This window comes from Cetorhinus maximus, chromosome 12 (assembly GCF_964194155.1).
Source record: "Cetorhinus maximus chromosome 12, sCetMax3.hap1.1, whole genome shotgun sequence".
Taxonomy (NCBI): Eukaryota; Metazoa; Chordata; class Chondrichthyes; order Lamniformes; family Cetorhinidae; genus Cetorhinus; species Cetorhinus maximus.
The window spans coordinates 99,748,944-99,769,557 of NC_135890.1; the positions used below are offsets into that span (position 1 = coordinate 99,748,944).

Genomic DNA, 20,614 nt, shown 5'->3' on the forward strand with positions numbered 1-20,614 from the left:
TATTGTGAATTACTCTGCAGCTATCATTATTCTGCCGTTTGGCTTTGGAAAATGACCTCAATCACTCAAACGCACTTCTGAAGAGGACCAATTCATCATCTAGTTATCCCTGGGGGTCCAGCGAGATCATTTCTAGAGCGAGAATTTCTTGAGCAGAGATTGTGGTAGAAAAGTCTTAGAAGAGAAAAATCCAGCAACAGTAAAAACGTATCCTCCAAATAAAGTTTATTCATTATTTATTACTAACAGTTACAAGCAAATCCAATATTATCCAATAGTTTATACATATTGCATGAGTTCATTACATAAATTCAAGATGAGTTGGTGAGTAAATAACAACACAAGACATAGTCATGGAAGAAAGAATTTGTGATCCATATCGCATTTTGCAGTATCAAAATCTACATCAATATTGTGCAGAGAACCAGATTGCATGAAATATAACACAACACATCACATTTCCCCCAAGGCAATCTCTCCTTAAAACTAGAACAGGACACAAATATTTACATGTCTCATTCTTTTCAAATGTGAAGCATTTTACATAATCTGTAGTCGTACATGGATCTGATAGGGTTTGTCTCTACAAAGTCCAAAATGGCTGAGTTTAAAGTTAAACTAGGTGTTATTCAAATCCAGTGAAATTATTAATGTACCTCACAGCACTATGCTCAGGGCACCCATTACTCTTCAACGAACACTTTCACTTTAATACAATTAAAAATTATTTTGTTTGTTTACTGGTTATTTTATCCCACTTTAAATAACTTGGTCTTTTGTAAAGGCAATTCATATTTGGTATCTCATTTAGGACCTAGGAGATATTACATCACATAATTCATACCTCAAGGTCGGCACAGACACGATGGGCCGAAGGGCCTGCTTCTGTGCTGTATAACGGTATGACTCTATGAAATATATGATGTAATATCACAATGGCCTCAGCTACAAGTGTGATATTTAAACATGGCTGTTCACATAATGGCTAACAGTTCTCATTTATTAAAGCAAAAGTAAGAACATTTGAGCTTGGCACATGGCTCCAACCAGATCTCTCTGGCCAGCTGAATCATAGAAGTTGTGATTCTTTGAATCCACGATGAATGGCTTTGTAAGTTTACGTTGAATTGAGGTCTTTATTTTGTGCAATTCATTTCCATTTCACATGATGATATCCAACTTTTACTTTCTAGTGAATATTTTTCTACTGTTGATTTAAAAGCAGCCATGTCACACAACCTGTGACCATAGTTGGTCTTAAAGCAGAAAGTCCTGCCTAGATTTATAAAGTGAAGATCCCCCCTCTTAAGGAGCTTGTACCAAACTGATTTGAAAGAAGCACTTGCCTTGTTATAGGAATTGCCTGGAGCTCCCAATGCCATTTTCAATATCTATACAGAATAGGGCAAATGTATGCAGGCGAGAGATGTGACAACATCAGTGCTTAGCTACAATGGCATCATGTCAGGCTGTCAAGAGTCCTGTTTGTTTTCTTGTTTCCCAGCAAGAAAACAGAAGAACGGGAGTTGTAAAGGAGGTCGAAGATATCAGACCTTCTCCAGAATGTAGGCCCCATCTAACAATCTGGAACTTTCAGCAACGTGTGCTCCAAGAGCAAAAGCTCTTACGTTTGTTGTACTTTGTCTTTCACTTTAATGTGACAAACATAAAGACTGAAGTGAATAGCTACATTTTAATGGCGATTTTCTGTTCCTTTCCTTCTAACTTCCTTTGTTTTAACATTTTGTTTGTCCACTTTCCCTTCAACATAATTTACACTTTTGGGACACAACACTTTTCCAAAAATGAAATATTTGAGATTAAAACTTAACTTAATTATCGAGAATGCTAACTTAACCATTGCTTGTCCATCACCATTATTCTCCATGGCTGTATATGGGGGCAATTTTAAACCAACCCATACATTCAGAAACTGACAGGATTGGGTGCAACACCGGTTTCACACCCTGTCTCACATTACTATCCATCGAAGTCAATGTTGGTGCAAAACCAATGCTCACCCTATTCCATGCGATTTCTACCGGATGAGTTAGGTTGAAAATATCACTGTGGTTTTTAACAATCATATTGATTCTATTTATGATTTTTTTTCTCAAGTAATTACAGTGCTCAACGATCATTTAACTCAAAGTTATTTAACTTAAGCTTGACATTTGTTATTTGGATAAATATCAGGCATGTTGCTCGTCTTGACAGTGATCTTACACAGAATTCTGTCGATGGTAGAGAACTAAGGAATCTACACTGTAAAATTTCAAGATGTCATTGGGCTAAGTCAATACCACGCTGACTAAAATGATAGGGCAGGTGGAAAATAAAACTCATTAACACTAGCAAGTTAATGACGTTTTAAAAAAAAACGAGCGCCTGTAAAATCAACCATTGTTTTCTGCTATCTGACTCTTCTATTTGTTTTCAGTGCAATGTTATCCCTGGCAAATTGTGAGTGCATAGTTTCTAGGCAAAAGCCTCAATCCATGGATCAGTGGAATGTTGATGACACTACACTAATTGGGGAGGGTAATAATAAGAGCCATTTGCTCTCAAGAGTGATGAATTAAGTCTTTCCTCAATTTCTTAATTAGTGTTTTGTGTCAATGATCAGTACAAGGTGCCTTCCTGGAAAAATATACCAATTGGCCGAGGACAACATTGTGTAGAGCTAGAAGTTTAGCTACTCAAAATCAAAAGCAAAACATTGTGGATACTGGGAATCTGCGAGGAAAACAGAAAAAGTTGGAAATCCTCAGCAGGTCAGGCAGTATCTGTGCAGAGAAAAACAAAGTTAACTGTTCAGACCAATGACCTTCATCTCTCTCCACAGAAGGTGCCTGACCTTGTTGATGGTTTCCAGCATTTTTGTTTTTCTCTGTATCAATACAAAGTTGCTCATTTATTTAATATACAAAAAGGATTTGTTCTCATCCCTGTCAATGTACAATTCAACCTATCAAGTATCAAAGCCTGTAGAGTCCTGCTAATATTTCAGTAAGTTAATGATCCTCTGCATATAATGGGTCCTTAGGAATATTTTTTTTCTTACGAAACGCATGACATTTTGTTATTTAGACCTGCAAAGTGTTCACTATTATAGGACCCCTCTTCACAACTGTGTAAATTCTTGTCAACATGAATGAAAATTAGTACATTTCTTGGCAAATACATTTAAAATGTGATAACTTCAGCGAGTCTAAATATAATATTAAAACATAGGTAACTTATATTGTTTATGCTTATTCACTGTCATTAATCTGACCCTTTAAGGAATATCTTCCCTACTTAGCACAATCCTCACCTGTTCCTCACAGAAGTAGAAAGTGGAATTTAAAGCCATGGCACATTTGTCAGCTGAGCACAAGGGATATTGCTAGCTTAGTAACAGGCCTCAGGATGATTGATTCAAGTTCAACTTGTTATGCAAATACAATTATAAAATAAATCATTTGTCACATTTTCTACATTAACATCTTCAGACTTAAGTTCCTAAAATAACTGTGATTATATTCAACCTTCCAAATGAGAGTTAACCAAAATACCTTATGCTTTCCAATACCATCGGCACTGGCTTGATTATACATGCTCAATTTAATACTTTTTAAATTGAACCTGCCTAGGTCTATATAATGGGTGGAATTTTACAGTCCCTGCCACCGGCGGGATTTTCTGGTCCCGCTGAGTCAATGGACTTTCCAACGGCTCGTCGCATTTTCCAACCCCCACCTCCGCCGTGACAGGGCCGTAAAATTCCGTCCCTATTGCCCTTACACTTCTCAAAATACACTGACATCAATACACTATTTACACATGCTTTGTTAATGTGTTCATTTCTATATAAAAATGAGTTTGTTTCAGAATCTATAATATGCTATATTGCTAGTAGCTCCATTGGCACCATCTGCTGCTCACTCTAATGCTGCCAGATCAATTTTACTGGTAAATTTAGCATAGGTGCGGTGGCTAACAGTTTTTCTGGTTTAAGACATGTTCTGCAGGATCAAATGCAGTGCATTTGCTGGTCTTCCAGTGCATTTCTATGGCAGTTCTGGGTTGAGACTAGGATTATAACTGCAAGTGTCATCAGAATAGAACAGGTTCATCAGGACATCGTTCTCTAGCAGACAAACAAATGCTATGAGAAACAGAGGCAGACAGAGCAGTTCCACTTTTAGCCACAGGTAAAAGGAATTGAGCAACTATTTTTATTTTAAAAATCTCCCATCATTTAGTTTCAAGGTTAGCCTGCTTTCCAGAAAGTCTTTGACGTCTCTTTTCACTTTATGCATCGAATGTTTCCCGGTTTTGCTTGCACATTTCTAACAAAAAAGCAATTTGAATTTCCTTTTTTAAAGTTGTCTTAAAAAACAGGAGAGATTGCCATTTTACCTAGCATCCTTCAAAACACTTTGGCTATTGAATACATTTTCTTCATCTTTGACATACTGTGACCCCTACCCTAAAGGAAATGCCAATAATCTTCTCCTTTATCATTTATTTTTCCTACAAATTTTTTGGCAATGTTTCATAAGTTGAATATCAAATAAGCCAGCAACGAGAATGTAACTTGCAGAAACAGCGTTTGTTGTACATTACGTTTGCCAGTAATGACTGTGAACACAATGGATTTGACAGCAGTGTCAGGATAATATTGAACACTTCTATAGCTATCACCATTTTGTAAACTGTTCATAGCTTTGCAGCATTCCACACCACACAGCCTCCCCCTGACAAAAGAGCTCAGCCCAAATGTCAGTAGACATCCATTTTTTGATCCACTGACTTTATTTGGCAGGAATGTTATCCAATTTCTGCCTCTGGGCTGGATTGTATAGCTGTTGTGTCTTTGAAATCCTCTTAAAAGCAACATCCCAAGACTACCCCCGTGAAGTAATCCTTTCACATAATCTGACAGCTAAATAAGTGCATTGAGTTGCATGTAGAGCTTTGAGTCATTGTTTAAAATTAAAAACAGAAACATTCACATTAATGAAAAGGAAATGTCTTGGCTTCAGATACATTCACTGCCAAATTCATAAACATAATAGTCTCAAACACAGTAGACATAAATGATGCAGTTAAGACTGTGACATACTTGGCTATGAAGTATAGCAACATCTATAGTTACAAAAGTTAACTTTAAATAAACAACCTCGACTGAGGACATGTGTATTCATTGTTACTGACATGCATCATGGGCTACCAGGACACTAATATTTAGCTGGACTAATGGAGTAACGAGACAGATCTTTAACACAGAACAAGCCCTTAGTTATTTCTGAACAACGCTTTATAAGCAGTGTCTTTAAATTTAAACTACCTTTGTCAAAACTGTTTTCAAATGCTCCATGGTGTTGCTGTCCATTTGATAAAGTAAGATAAAATGGGCACTTTTTAAGCCATACAGTTTTCACATGCAAAGCTACTTTCCTCCTCCTTCTGTCAACTGTACACTATTTACAGCGACACACTCAATAAAAGGACTGACATCCCTGAGAGATGTACACAAGTTAGTTATGAAAATGCTGCATGTTTTACGTACGGCTTATGGTCTCTAGAAAGCGACATGTTGACTGATGCCAGCATTCCTACAACTAAACACGCTTTTTTTTTTGCCTCTATGTGCACATTTAGCTGCATTATAGCAGGAGGTGCACTGCGTATGATTCAACCAAATGGAAAACATTTCTGTTCTTATTTAAAGGAATGACCAGTGCAATCAACTGTCAACTCGACAGCCCTCTCTTGTTTTGCCTGCCCCTAATTATTAATATTGTGGAGGTTCTTCCATGAGGAATAACAGATGCAGACTTGCACAGTATATCACTGTAATTTGCCACCAATAAACTGAATCAGGCCAACACAGTTTGGTTTTAACTAGCCTGAACTGGAGTTAACAAAGTAGTGGTCAAGGCAGTAAAGCAAAGCATATTTAAACCCTAGTCATGTACTTTACATTCAGGGTATGATCTTCAGTGTCCAAAAATCTTATTGACTAGTTCTTCATGTCCTCTTCTCAGTCCTTTATGCAGTCCTCCACAACTCCCTGGGCAGATAATTCTGCCAGGACATTTTCCAAATAGTTAGGATCTGGGTAGCCATGTCCGGTTAAATTTGATCCAAACTCTGTTTTGTGATGGATTTCATTCCACACTACAGTATCCGTTTCTCCAGTGGTGTTGGACGTTCCAATAGTGAATATCAACCTGCGATCCCATGCCACAATCAAGAGCTTCAGAATCTGGAAAGTGGAATTAAAGATTAGAGCATAAGCAAATATATGGAATGGATAAAGGTCAATTGGTCCAGCAAGCTAAATGCAAACAGCACCATGTTTCTGACTCCAGCTGCTGGAGAACAGCCATTTTCTCAGGTGCAGAGGTCAGAGAAAAGGGCCGTGGACTGGTTTCTTTGGGTCTCCACCCCTTTTACGTTGCTCTGGGATTTTCAGGGCTTTCTTGCAATAAGTCTTTGATTGTCGTTTGTACTTGCTCATTGGAACCATACAAATGATGCAGTGGGAGTTTCTTTTTCTCTTAGCCTTCCATCTCATTTCTCGTGCCACTTTGTTAACTGGGTACCCAGGTCATGGGTGCCTAAAGAAACATGATATGACCTGCTCCTGAACATCCGCTGACCAGAGCACACCTGTGTTGTTCTCAGGTCAGGCTGAAGATCAGAAGAAAGGACTTTTAAAGCATCCACCCTTCCCCCATCCTCCTGGATGTCCATTTCAGTCCAGCTGTAAAGATTAGGATAAATCTCTGCCGGTTTCCATAGAGGCTCCAAGTTGATTGGATTCTAACTTCTGTAATTGTTGCTACATACAGTCCGATTGATCCAGTAACCTTCAGTGACATTTACAATAAAATCACAGCAGCTCATCTTGCATTTCTGTAGAGTAGAACCTAATAGATGTGCAATACGATACCACTGTACGGAAATTGATGTCATTTATTACAAACATGTAGTGCAGATCAAATTATATATGTTTTTATATTGGCAATCAAGTGTTACATAATTTACCCAAGAACCTCTATTTAGTGTGACATCTCCATATGACTGGAAGGAGTGGGAAGAATTTAATTGGTGGAGGGCTTTAGTAGGCAGAGTTCAATCAATGATCGTTTTATATTCGTCCTCCATGCTGGAAAGTGAAAAGTGTTCATTGCACCAGCCATGTATAATTCATTAATACTTTGGTCTTGCTCATCATATTATTATAATTATTATTATAATTGCTATACCAGCAGAACTGGTAGTCCAATGCCAGGGTGATGGTGCGGGAAGAGGAGAATCAACCTTTGTTTGGCTTATTATGGGATTGGAGCAAGTTACTTGATTAAGCACACATTGAACTTCCAAAACCAGGGGAGCTGTGGAAAACACCCTCCCCCCTAGAGGTTAATCAGAAAAATGTCACTGTAGCAATCCAGTTGCATTATTCAAACCTGACCAGATCTATTCATTTTTTTATGTTCCTCGTAGCAGAGTAATCACTGTGTTCCTTTAAAAATTTAACCATCCATGCTTGGATTTACCCTTGTAACCTCCAATCATATTGTTAAGCAGATACCTATCCAATTTTTCATAAAATATTTGTAAAAAAAGCATTAATTATGTTTGCTAGGAGTTCACTGCACACATCCACCATTGTAGTAACCTAGCTGAGGGTTGATAATTGTCTCCACTTGTTTCGTTATCAAGTTAAATCAAGCAACCTGCCATGTCAACAGCACTCCTATCACTCGGCATTTCTAAACCTTGGACTGATGCTTGGTCTAGCCCTAAACCATACATACTACCAAAGAAGCAATGACAACATGAGGGGAAACTTTTTTATGCAGAGAGTGGTTGGGAACTGGAATGCACCAGGTGTGAGTGTAGTGGAGGTAGATTCAAGTGAGGCCTTCAAAAAGAGGATGAGATAATAATCTGAAGAGAAAACGTTTGCAGCGCTATGGGTAAAAGGTGGAGGAGGTGGACTAGATGAGTTGCTCTTGCAGAAAGCCAGGCTTCAACCATTCTATGATTCTAAACTATTAGTTAAAAATTTGATTTCTGATCTCAGCTTGACCACAAGTGACATTATTGCAATTGATCTTTCTGCCCTAGGCTTTGGGAGAAGAGAAATGATCGTCCAGGGTTCCTTCTCACCAATGGGCAAGCGATATGGAAAACACATAAATGTGGACACCGTGAACTGGCTGTGAATGGCTCTTGACTGAATAACTCACTGACATTCACTGGCTGGCTCCAAGTGGACTGAATAATTTTTAAGGTGAGTACTGACAGGTCGAGACACCCTGTGAAACTGCATCTCACAAGTTAGCACCTTTAGGAGAGGAGTAAAAACTAAATCCTACATTATGTTCTTTTCAATCTTCTCCTCAGCGAAAATAAATTTCATTTTAGAGCCCCCTTTATAACTTATGACCCAAAATGTAGAATCATACTGATCAGTTCTGCATTGACTGGATAGTTCAGTAAATGGTTAATAATCACATGCAGTGATATTCCTTCATTGTATTTGCTGATGAACAGCCCCATTCTGTACATTTCACATCTCCTGTTCTGTACACACATCTCTCACATTCATCTGCCAGTCCTTAATACATCCTTTATCATCGCGCTTACTGTTACAATCCTAGTTGATGTTAATACTGGACCAGTCAGATCCCAGAGTGAAACCTGGCTTGACAGGTCCTAACTCTTTTTTTTTATAGAAATAATGGGCAGGGTTTTCCCCTTGTTGGGCGGGCACGGCGGGCAGACCCAGGAACGAAAGCGAGATGGACCACTGCCCGCAATCGGGCTCTGACCACGTTTTCACGCTGGCTGGCCAATTACCGGGCAGCCAGCATGAAACGCGCGCTAAGAGCCTCACACTGCTGGGGTGGGGACGGGAGGAGCTTGAGCGCTGAAGTCTGCACATGCGCGGGGGAGCACGCATTGAAAGTTCCCTGAGGGTACAGAGCTGCCTCAGGGAGCTGAATAATTTTAAATACAAAAATAAACATCTTACAAATGATATAAACATATCCCTACATATGACTCAGCCACATGAAGAGGGACATGGAAAAAATGATGTGAAAATTTTTTTATTGCTTTTTAATAACCATTGGAAACCTCATCCTGCCCATGGATGAGGTTTCGTAAAAAATGCAAAGGCCACCTGGCCTATTCGCCCGCCCGCCAACCGAAGCAAAAAATACCAATTAATTAATCGCTTAAGGGCCTTAATAGGCCTCTTAATTGTCGGCAGGCACACTGCACCTCTTGCGTGCACCCACTGACCGAAAGATTGTAAGAGTGCTCGATGACGTTGGGACACTCGCCCGACGTCAATATGGACTATTTCACTCCCGTTCGGGTCAGGCGCGTGCCCTATCGCAGGATGAAAAATTCTGCCCAACAGAGGTAAGTTACTGAACAAATCCACAGGAGTCTGCTGATGAAGTTTTAATACAAATAATAAAATATTTACTAAAACAAGAAAAGTGAACCAGACAATATGGTTGGAAAGGTCTCAACATAACTGGAAGATGATGATTCAAATTCCCACTATTCCTTTACCCCAGCAATATATTTACCGACACATAAACCAGTGCAGAGTTACCACTAGCTTGACACAAAGGCTTCTCGTTTGGCACAGTTGCAAACGGTTTTCTTTCGGTGAATTCCTGAGCATTCACTTGCTGCTTCTTACCCAACTCATATATCTCCCCCAGACACCCAAACACTCTAAACTCACTGTTTCTTCAACTGCAGAGGAAACAACTGAGCTCAGTCTTCCAGTGACACCTCTGTCAAACTGATCACTTTACTGAGTCTTATAACTGATTGTTCAGTTAACTACTGTCACAATAGCCTTGTAGTTTTCCTTCTCAGAGAGCTTAAAATCCCTGTCTTCTCTCTCTGACATACACGGAACACTCCCTCACTCAACTCCTGTTATGTTCTTGTGTCTGTGCCACTGGATCACTGTCACCAGGCAACTGTAAAGTTTTTCTACTTCGTGTTTTTTTTCCAGAATCACTGAACTTTCACCCCCTTCTTTAACTTCATGGATTGTAAGACATCATTAAAAATGTATATTTACAAACAAACCCAAAAGACAGGAAACCTTTTAGTCACAAGTCTATTCAGACTTCCAGGCACCAAGGTTCATAAACAAAACATAAATGAAACTGAAACCATTTTCACCTTTTCTAACACACAAATATAAATAATATAAACTTAAAATTATACATTGTTCATAACACTTACATTTGGAAACATGGTTTAATTTTATTAACAGATTTATTAATGTTGCTAAATGTGTATTCTTCTCTATCATTAATGAACATCAATTCATTCAGCATTCATCCGCTCCAAACACTTCACATATGAAAAATCGTGAAATAATCCAAAGGCAGAATTTTATGTCTCACAGGTAGGCGGGCGCCAACCCGATCGGGCACAAAATAGTGCGAGAAGATGTCGGGCGACTGTCCCGACGTCATCCCGCATGTGCGCAACCTTCAGGTCAGCGGGCGCGGGCAGGTGTCAGAGCCGCGTCCACCATCAGTTAAAAGGCTACTTAAGGCCATTAAAAACATAAAACATTACGTTGCCTGTGCGATTTCACGCTCGTCGCATTGGCAAAACGGGCAGGCGGGCAGCCCACATTTTGCAAAACCTCATCCAAGGGTGGGATAAAAAAGGGTCAGCAGCATGGCCATTGTGAGTAGGAAGGAGTTTAGGACATAGTTTGCTGCTGGTTGCTTATTTGAACTTGACAGCTTCATGTCAGTACTGAGCTTCATTCTTAGCATTTCTAGGCTTCATTTCAGAACTCATTGGTGTCTCCAAAGCCCCCGACGTATTTTGACCGTGTGGACCCTTCCAGGTATCAGACACCCTTCTGTTACCCTGGTAATGGGGATTGTGCTCTTCGCTGTAGGCACCTCCTCAGAGGAGGAGGAAGAGAGGGGCAGAGGGAGAGGAGGCCAGGTGTCCCAGTGCAGCTTCCATGGGAGTGACCTGTGGGAGGAGAGGCGTAGGCACAAGGGGGGCAGGGCCAGCAGGTAGTCCAAGGCGGAAGAGGCCACAGAATACGTCATTATCCTGCTGCCAGGGTTTACAGGCAGCGATGGAGCTACCTCAATATGTCCGAGGTGCAATGCCAAAGGAAGGTCCTCCTCTCCAGGAAGACTGTGACCTCCATTTGTCAAATGATTTGGCTTGAGATCACCTCCAACTGTGTGGGTGGACACCCCATGCCAGTGCCTGTGAAGGTCACAGTGGCCCTCAACTTCTATGCCTCCGGCTCTTTCCAGGGGTCAGTGGGGGATCTTTGTGGAGTGTCCCAATCAGCTGTCCACAGTTGCGTCAAGCTGGTGACAGAAGCTCTGTTCAGGCAGGTAATGACAATTACTCATTTCCAGTCAGATGAGGTCAGCCAGTCTGAGCGAGCCAGAGGCTTTGCAGCGATTGCTGGGTTCCCCTGCATCCAGGTTGCCATCGACTGCACACGTGTGGCCATCAAGGCGCCAGCGGGTCAGCCGGGTGCCTTCATTAGCAGGAAGGGATTCCACTCGAACGTCCAGATAGTTCGTGACCACAGGACGCAGATTCTGAGAGTCTGTGCACGATACCCTGGCAGCTCCCATGATGCTTATATCCTGAGACTCTCCCAGGTGCCGAGGCTCTTCAGTGCTCCAGCCTGGCTGGATGGATGGCTGCTGGGTGACAAGGGCTATCCATTGAAAAGGTGGCTTATGACGCCTCTCCGCCACCCAAGAACAGAGGCAGAGCAGCGTTATAATAGGAGTCGCGCCTCCACAAGGTGGTGATAGAGAGGACCATAGGTCTTCTGAAGATGCACTTCCGATGCCTGGACCATTTGGGGGAGCGCTACAATACCCCCCAGAGCGGATGTCACTAATTATGGTTGCATGCTGCGCTCTCCACAATCTGGCACTGGCAAGGGGGAACCCGCTGGAGGAAGAGGATCTTGACGCATCTCCACAGGCCACAGAGGATGAATCCAGTAGTGAGTCAGAAGAGGAGCACGGTGAGGAGAACGCTGGTGGCATGGAGGTAGACCTCAGTATCCTCCAGGGAGACAAGGACGTCTTCATTCAACACTCCTTCAGCTCGGCTGCCAAAGATCTGCTTCCACCTCGTGCCAGGGCTGCTGCCTCCATCCCGAATGTCTGAAATAACCCTTTCATTTGAACCCAAAGTCCACTCAATGCCTGTGCAATAAAGTTTGGAGCCATTCATGTCCCGCATTACATACTGACGTACCCTGCACCAAGAAAATAAAAAGGTGAAGCATACTCAGGCCATTCCGACAAAAACAAAATTTATGTAATTTTCAAATCAAAACAAAGTAACATTACCATCTCTGGTGTTCATTTCCACACCAGTAAACATAAACAAAGCATTACAGAACAGAAGATCATCCATGACCACTCCCTCTTGTGCTCATGGTGCCTTAAACTTACGTTTACGAGTGCTACGTCTTGGTCCCCACCTCCGCCCCACCCTCGCTGGCAGCAACATTGGAGACAGCTGCTGACTCTGCTGTCCCATTGGCCTTGCTGACCTTGGCGGTCGTCCTCTGGCCAGTGGAGCCTGTGCTGGCCCCGCCTGGGAGGGAGTGGCCAGTGCCATTGCTGGCATCTCCCCAGTCATCGCAGCCTCATCAGATGCCACGGTCATTGTCAGGGGAGCGGAGGAGCTGTTGCCATCATCCAGAGCGCCCTGAGAGGAGCCCGCAGAGATGATAAGCAGCTCGGACGCCAACATAAGGTCGCTCTGGACCTCCCTGCTCGCCACTGATGGACAAGCACCAAGCTAGGGTCCATTTCCCACACTGGTACTGACCATCTGAGGTCAGTGCCTGTGTGAGGGCTTGCAGGTCTGAGCGCAACCCCAGGAGCCCGAGTCTGTCCCTGGAGCTGCCTCTCCATGAGAGTCGCCACTCTCTCAATGGAGGATGCAGTGCGCTCAGCCATGAGGGTCATTGCAGTGGTCATGCTCCCCATGGACTCCTCCACAACAGAGACCATGGCATGCATACCCTCATGGATCTCCGCCAGATGCTTCCGCACATCACGCTGGACATCCAGCATCTGCCGCCAAATGGACAACTCCAGAGGACCATCATCTGCCTTCGTCCTGATCTCCAGCAGTCCTCTGACTGCCGGCGCCCTGGGCACTCTCTGCCTCCACCTGCTCCTCAAATGAGTGTGAAGTGCCCTCACCGCTGTGCACCGACGTTCTAGCCGATGATCTAATGCCCATCGAGGTGCTGGTGTCTGCGCTGGTGCCTGGTTCAGAAAGCGGGTGCATGTGAAGCCTGGCGGTCCTCTGGAGTCAGGGGTGGCTCTTCAGGATCCTGCAATTGAGTGACTGCTGGCAAATCTAAGGGAGAACAATGACATGTCATTGGTTAAAGTCATCACACTGTCACTGTGCATGCCAGGCACCCTGGTGAGACAATGGAGATCTGCATCGTGGTGCCATCGTCTTTCAATGATCAATGGGGACTCCAGTTTTGAGGCTCCCATCAGCGCAGAGACTACATAAGAATGTTTGCACAATCTGAAACTCTCATCTTTGTGCACTGTGCTCTTACCTTCGTATGATACCCCAGCCTCTCCATGACCAGCTGACCGAGGTGTGTGGCACCTCTCCAACTCCAAGGCATCCTGCTCAAATCTCGTCAGGATTAGGAGGTTTGGGGGGCCTCCACCTGTCCGTGACCTCTTAATTTGTTTATGGCTCATCTTCTCCTGAAAGGAGTTTAGACCACTCTCTACCCGCAGCGCCACCGCAGCCTGGCCAACTCTACCTGAGGAACACCTTGCAGGGCACATCAGAGCCATGGTCCTCGAGCCGCAAGGCACTCAGTCCAAGCAGCCAGAGCTCACCACTCTGGCCAGCTCCACCGTCTTTGGCAGTTGGCACTCAGACTCTATCACCCCTGAGCTCCACGGGGGGACAGCCAGCCATTACCACTTCACCACACTGATCCATGCCAACATGGCACTCATCCTTCCCAAGCGCAGCAGGTCGTTGAACCTTTTGCAGCCCTACACCCATGTCGTGGTTGCTGACCTTGGCTGCCACCTCCTCCCAAGCTCTTTTTGTCAGGTGCGGTGGCCTCCTCCTTCTGTCTTTGGGGACAAGGGTGTCGCTCCTGGCAACGACCTCCTCCAGGAGGACCACGAGGCACTCTTCCGAAAACCAGGGGGTTGAGTGCACATCCGACCTGCCCTCCCGCCTGGCATCTCCAGCCTCAGTTGAGGCCATAGCCTCGGTCTCCAGAATGCAGAACATATGATTCTTCCCCGGCAGCCTTCAAGGAGCTGCCTGTGCCATTTTTAAATCGTCCGCCAGGTCACCATTGGGCCCAGCGGCCGACAGGGCCCCTGTCCCTGCTCAGCCCTTCCCGACTATTGGGAAGACGTGTTTCACGCTGGGTGGACCTTAATTGACCAGCCTGTGTGAAATCACGGTCGTGGGCAGGGACCCATTTCCCAACCGGTCCCAGGCCCACCGATTGCCCGCGCTCGCCAAGGGTGAAATTCAGATCCAAGTAGGTTATATCCACTGATACCCCTTGCCTCTTATTTTAGTTGCATTCTCTTACAATTCTACTAGATATTGGAGTTGTGATTGATTATAACATTTCCTATCCTCCATAGCTCAGGTACAGCTCCTGTACATATGATACACAAACAATGTTAATGAGTACAAATTCAAATCATAATTACATACTGTATTGATTACCCTTGCTGAAACAATCATAATTTACAACAAAATGTTTATTTGACTGCAAGGTCATTGATGATTGTTTAGTCTTAATCTGAGGCAATAAATAGCAGAAACAACTTCCCTAGTCAGACATACTGAAAACACATTTCTTATGGTGCACTTCATCCCCAGCCAGGTGAACGGTAACCAATCTTTTCCTGTGCAGTGACACTCTGTAGATAACCACTAGGAGGTCTGAGAGCCATTCAGGCTAACCCCTCCTGTGGAAAAGCTCCTGGTATTCTCAACAACAGCACCTTTCAAACTCACGACCTCTACCACCTAGAAGGACAAGGGCCACAGAGGCACAGGAACCCCACCACTTGCAAATTCCTCTCCAAGTCACACATTATCCTGACTTGGAACTATATAGCCATTCCTTCGCTGCCGCTGGGTAAAATTCTGCTACTTCTTTCCTAACAGCACAGTGTGTACCTACACCCAAATGGACTGCAGTGCTTCAAGAAAGCAGCTCACCAACACCTTCTTAAGGGCAACTAGGGGTGGGCAATGAATGCTGGCCTTTCCGTCTCAGAATCAATGACGAAACAAAACACCAATTGCTGCGTCACAGGAACACATTCCACGTGTGGAGCAAGAGTGAGGTGATGGGAAACCAGAAGGTGAAGTGACACATTTATAGTGTCCCTCAACATGGCACTAATGGCCTGCTCATGCTATCATGCAATGACAACACAAAATGGTGCTTATAGTTAGCCAGGGCCACTGCCTGTAATACCTAAAAAAAAACTTTATATTGCAACAAGAAGCAGTAACTGGTCAACAGCGGTAGCAAGCAGAGCAGCCGGTAGCAACATTTATTAGACAGGGACTGAAGGGGGACAGCAGAAACCATTGAATCGCAAAATGTCACAAGCTGCTGGCTGATTTACACCAGTCCGTCATTTGCCTCTCACAAATGGTATCTCCCCCTTCGCCTCCCTATTATTTTTAGGAAGTTACTGGATTTGCATATTAATCGGCTTTTAAATCCACTGCAGAGAGTTATGTTTGACAATTAAATACCCTTTTAACCACGTGATATTTGTAAACGCAATACCAATCAACCTCTCCAGCCCACAATCTGTGATAAGGATCTTAATAAGGAAGGTGAAGGGTTGTAAGGGAGCTTTTTTGAAGTTAGGATCCATTTATCAATCAGGATCCTAAGCCAAATGGTTAAAGTCTGAAACTTGACGCTTTCTCCATTATTCCTGTTTCTTTTTAAGCCTTAAATCTCACTGGTTAAGGGGATAAACCCCGGTTCTGACATTCATCAAGGCCCCAGAGGCCTTGGATGTGCTGTCATCAGCTTTCACTTCCAGGGTAAAAGTTTTATGGGCAGAAGGGTGCTGGGAAAAACATGGGGCAAGCGGTGACATGGCTGCTCCAGCAAAATTTGAACCATTTACGTTTGTTATCCTCAACTAAGACAGTGTTATCTGATCAGGGACCCTTTCTACAGGCTTTAAATGATGAGAAGGCCTGTCCTTGCCCATATTACTGTCTTTAATTGACGTAGCCCCTGTCTGCCATACCTAGTGTTCAGTGACCTAAAGTACTTTTGAAAAAAAAAACAATACCCATCTCAAAGAGAGGTTTAAAATTTCTCGACTCAAGGGTTCAAAGGAATTTAGAATTTGCCTTCAGAAGGCTTTTGAAAACTACAGCTAGACAAGAGTGTAATTCAATAATCTTTATGATGTATAAAGTACGAGCTTATATAGCAGATTTCAAATTCAATTAACCCAGATGGTTACGGTTTTTTTTTGGTATAAACAGACATATATAAATGTAAACCTTACCTTTCGGCCTTTCTCTGTATCAGGCAGGTAGCAGTGTCGTGGAAAGCCTCTGGCAGTGAACTTTTTTCCTTGATTGGGGTGTTCAACGCCCTTCAAGTGATTAAAAAAATTGAGAAGAAACAACAGTTGGATTGGTTGTCTAACGAATCATAATTTCACACAAATAATGGAACGTTTGAGATAAGTTTACATATTCCAGTGGGGCTCATTTCCCACTAGCACTGCATACCGAAATTTAGGTGTCTGCTGCCCATTATTTTCAAAGCACGCTGGACCCCCAGAATTACCTTGATTGCAACATTCTAAATGTGAGAAAGGTGCTCCCAAAATTGAAGCCATCCGTAGGTAGTCCTGTACCGTTTATTGCCCTCTTACTCTGGTACTTTGGGCGGGGGTGGGGGAGGCGGGCGGTGGGCAGCTGGCCCTGCCCACACCCCTGATGCGAAGTTAGCTTGGAGCCCAATCGCCGGACACCAGCCCATCCGCAGCCATAACGCACTACAGGTGGGCTAAACTGGCAGCGAGTGGGACTTACGCCCCTCGCTCGGGAGGAAGCCCTACCCTCGAGAGCTGCCGGCCAGTCCTGGCAGCGTCAAGAGAGCATTAACGGGGGCTTCTGGGGCTGCAAGGGGGCCCAAGAAGACAACCCATGCATCCCGGAACCAGGTAAGTCCAGGCAGGGAGCGTTTGGGCAGTTTAGGGAGGGGGCAGGGGGTGAGGGTGGTTTATTTTCTAGAGAAGATGGGTAGGAAGGGGGGGTGGTGTACTATCTGAGGGGTCCCCCACCATTGTGCACAGGGCACCGCCCGAAGGTAAGGCCCCCCCTTCCTTCCTACCTTTTAATTTTTTTTAAAAAAACAACGGCCTGCCCACTCCCACCCACCTGCTCATGCCAACCATATTGTGGTGTATGCAGTGTATTATCAGGGTCAATTGGCTTGTTAACAAGCTCAACTGACCCTTGATTATTTATTTAAATATGGCGGGCAGACTGCCGACTTCAGCACCTGCCCACACCCCCCCCATTTTATGGGGCGAGCTTCGGGTGGGTGGGAAAGCGGTGGGGTTGGCATCCTCCCTATTTTAAGATCCCCCCCCGACCACCGAAAACACACCCGGCAAGGGCACATAAAAGGGCTCTTTGTTCCTCCCCTCATCCAAACTACCTGCTCTGTCAACCCTTAATTCCATCCTTCCTCCCTCCCTTACCCTCTCCAAACACATCCTGACCATGAGGCCCAACACCCATATTCCTGACCTTTCCCCTTCTGCCTCCTTACTATCCAAATTTATCTTCTTCGCCTTTTACTTTCTGATATCTTCAGCCTATCTTCATCCTCTGAAAATTTCCCCTACCTCCTTCAAAACAGACCTCAGTGTTAATGGCATGTTAATTATAATTTAAGACACACACCCGAAGGGCATTGTTCAATTAAGTACTTGGAGCAGGCAGGAGAGACCCAGGTGGGCACTGTGGGGACTGGAGTGCTTCATTAGCCCCCATTTTAATTTAATTATGCAGATTTTCTAAAGTTTTGACTTTTGTTACGGTGCCCATTTGAGGTACTATTATTTGTTTAATTGACTTATTTGATTAATTAGTCTATTTTATTTCATGGATGCTCAAAAGAGTATAAAGAGAGGCTGGTCTGGCCAAGGTGGCCATCAACAGGTCCAGGCAGCGGGCAGTTGAGGGGGTCATCCAGCCCGACTGTCTGTCTCTCTTCTGTGGCTATGTTTGTGCCCGGGTGTCCCTGGAGAGAGAGCACGCGGTGTCCAATGGCACACTTGAGGCCTTCAGCGACTGGTGGGCACTGCGGGGGGGGGGGGGGGGGTGGTGGTTGGAGTGCATCATCATCCCAAGGAACAAAAATCAGGATCCTAACTTCAAAAAAGTTCCCTTACAACTCTTCACCTTCCTTATTGGCATCCTATCAACAATTTTGCTTCCTCTCCATAACCCTGGAACATGTTATTGCTGCAGAACAATCTCTCTCCTTACTGCCTACACTAAATTTAAAATGGCTTAATACAGAACATCTGATAATTTAGTAGCAGGTCACTTTTTTATTGCATTATTTATATTGCTTAATTAAAACAAATAAGCAGTATTATTGTTTCTTTACAAATATTTTTTTGAGTGGAGCATATTCCCTGTTGAGATCTTGCAATCTGGTCTCTGCACTGCAATTTAATTGAGGTTGGGAATGATGAATTTTCCCCTTTCCAACATGCCATATTCCATAGGCTGCTTTCCTGTATCTGTTTAATTCTGTTTGATCTGCACTATATGGGTCCAGTGAACTGCTAAAGACATTAGATTGTAAAACAATGATTATTGTCGTTCAAGGAAAAACAATTTATTGCTGTTTTATAAAATTAAATTACTGATATTCAAAACTTCCATGGAATGAGGTGTTTTGAAGTATTGTACATCAGCATTGATATCAGACAAATTGCCACCTAGGTTTGTGCAGGTTCTGAGTTCTAGCTCCATTAAGAATAAGAGTCTTTATTTTTACTAACAAATATGAAAATGGTTGTATGCTCGCCACTTGTACCAGGGCAGTGGTATTCACAGAATCACAGTGCAGAAGAGGCCCTTTGGCCCATCGAGTCTGCACTGACACGTGAGAAACACCTGACCTACCTACCTAATCCCATTTACCAGCACTTGGCCCATAGCCTTGAATGTTATAACGTGCCAAGTGCTCATCCAGGTACTTTTTAAAGGATGTGAAGCAACCCTCCTCCACCACCCTCCCAGGCAGTGCATTCCAGACCATCACCACCCTCTGAGTAAAAATGTTTTTCCTCACATTCCCCTTAAACCTCCTGCCCCTCACCTTGAACTTATGCCCCCTTGTGACTGACCCTTCACTAAGGGAACAGCTGCTCCCTATCCACCCTGTCCATGCCCCTCATAATCTTGTACACCTCGATCAGGTTGCCCCTCAGTCTTCTCTGCTCCAAAGAAAACAACCCAAGCCTATCCAACCTCTCTTCATAACTTAAATGTTTCATCCCAGGCAACATCCTGGTGAATCTCCTCTGCACCCCCTCCAGTGCAATCACATCCTTCCTACAATGTGGCAACCAGAACTGCACACAGTGCTCCAGCTGTGGCCTCATCAAGGTTCTATACAACTCCAACATGACCTCCCTACTTTTGTAATCAATGCCTCGATTGATAAAGGCAAGTGTCCCGTATGCCTTTTTCACCACCCCACTAGCATGCCCCTCCGCCTTCAGAGATCTTATTATTGCGTTATTGTGCAGCCTGTGCAAAATCCACATTGTGCTCGCTTTCTCAACACAAACGACTGTAATTTAAATTCTTGCCGTACTATATTTGCAGTAAAAACATAATAGTTACTCAAGTGATCCTAAAAAGATATGAAATTGTTAGAAGCATTCACTTGTAGTCCTGCTGGGATGTCATAGACAATGCGAATCGTTTTGAATTCCGAGTATCCAGGTAGTGAGTGTGGGATCACGTGATACTCCATCTTCCCAGGGGGCTGCGTTCCGGTCTTCTCCCCATAGATGGCCTTGCAAGTGGGGCACTGCAGGCTGCCATCCTAAAGACAAGAAGTCACAATAACTTTCATCCCATTTTCACTTCTAATGACACTCTTGCAATTCAGAGGTTTTATGTAATTTTATACAATACTGTGTGGTTATAAAATCCTGTATGATGTTGGAATAGGTTTGTTTGGCACAGTATTTTGGGTAAAGTGTGAAATGACTATCTCTATTCAAAATTACCTCATTTTCATTCTTAACATTCAATTTCGCCACTTCAGTCTCTCTCCCACAAGTGTACCTCTTAACTGTTTCACCAGAAATTAGATGAAACACAATCAACCTCTGTGATCAAGACAGTTTGTGTTCAATAGCCCGGGAACTTCCGACTTTGGTCTTCAAATTGTGGAAGAACTTTCTGCCCCAAAATACCACTGGGTTAAATGTGGTTCGACGAT

General features: G+C 43.7%; 1 protein-coding gene across 2 annotated transcripts in view; it reads right to left on the reverse strand.

Moving 5' to 3' along the window:
• Positions 1–208: 208 nt before the first annotated feature.
• The window catches only part of dtx1 (deltex 1, E3 ubiquitin ligase), a 246,812-nt gene continuing 226,406 nt past the window's right edge, over positions 209–20,614 (reverse strand). The window contains exons 7-9 of one of the 2 annotated variants that reach the window (XM_078554245.1): positions 20,051–20,212; positions 16,632–16,721; positions 209–6,256 (exon numbers count right to left, since the gene is read on the reverse strand). In XM_078554245.1, coding sequence (XP_078410371.1) covers positions 6,032–6,256; positions 16,632–16,721; positions 20,051–20,212 — 477 coding nt within the window. In that variant the 3' untranslated portion in view covers positions 209–6,031. Of the gene's footprint in view, positions 6,257–16,631; positions 16,722–20,007; positions 20,213–20,614 lie in introns of those variants that run through there. The other variant, XM_078554246.1, reaches the window with a different exon arrangement.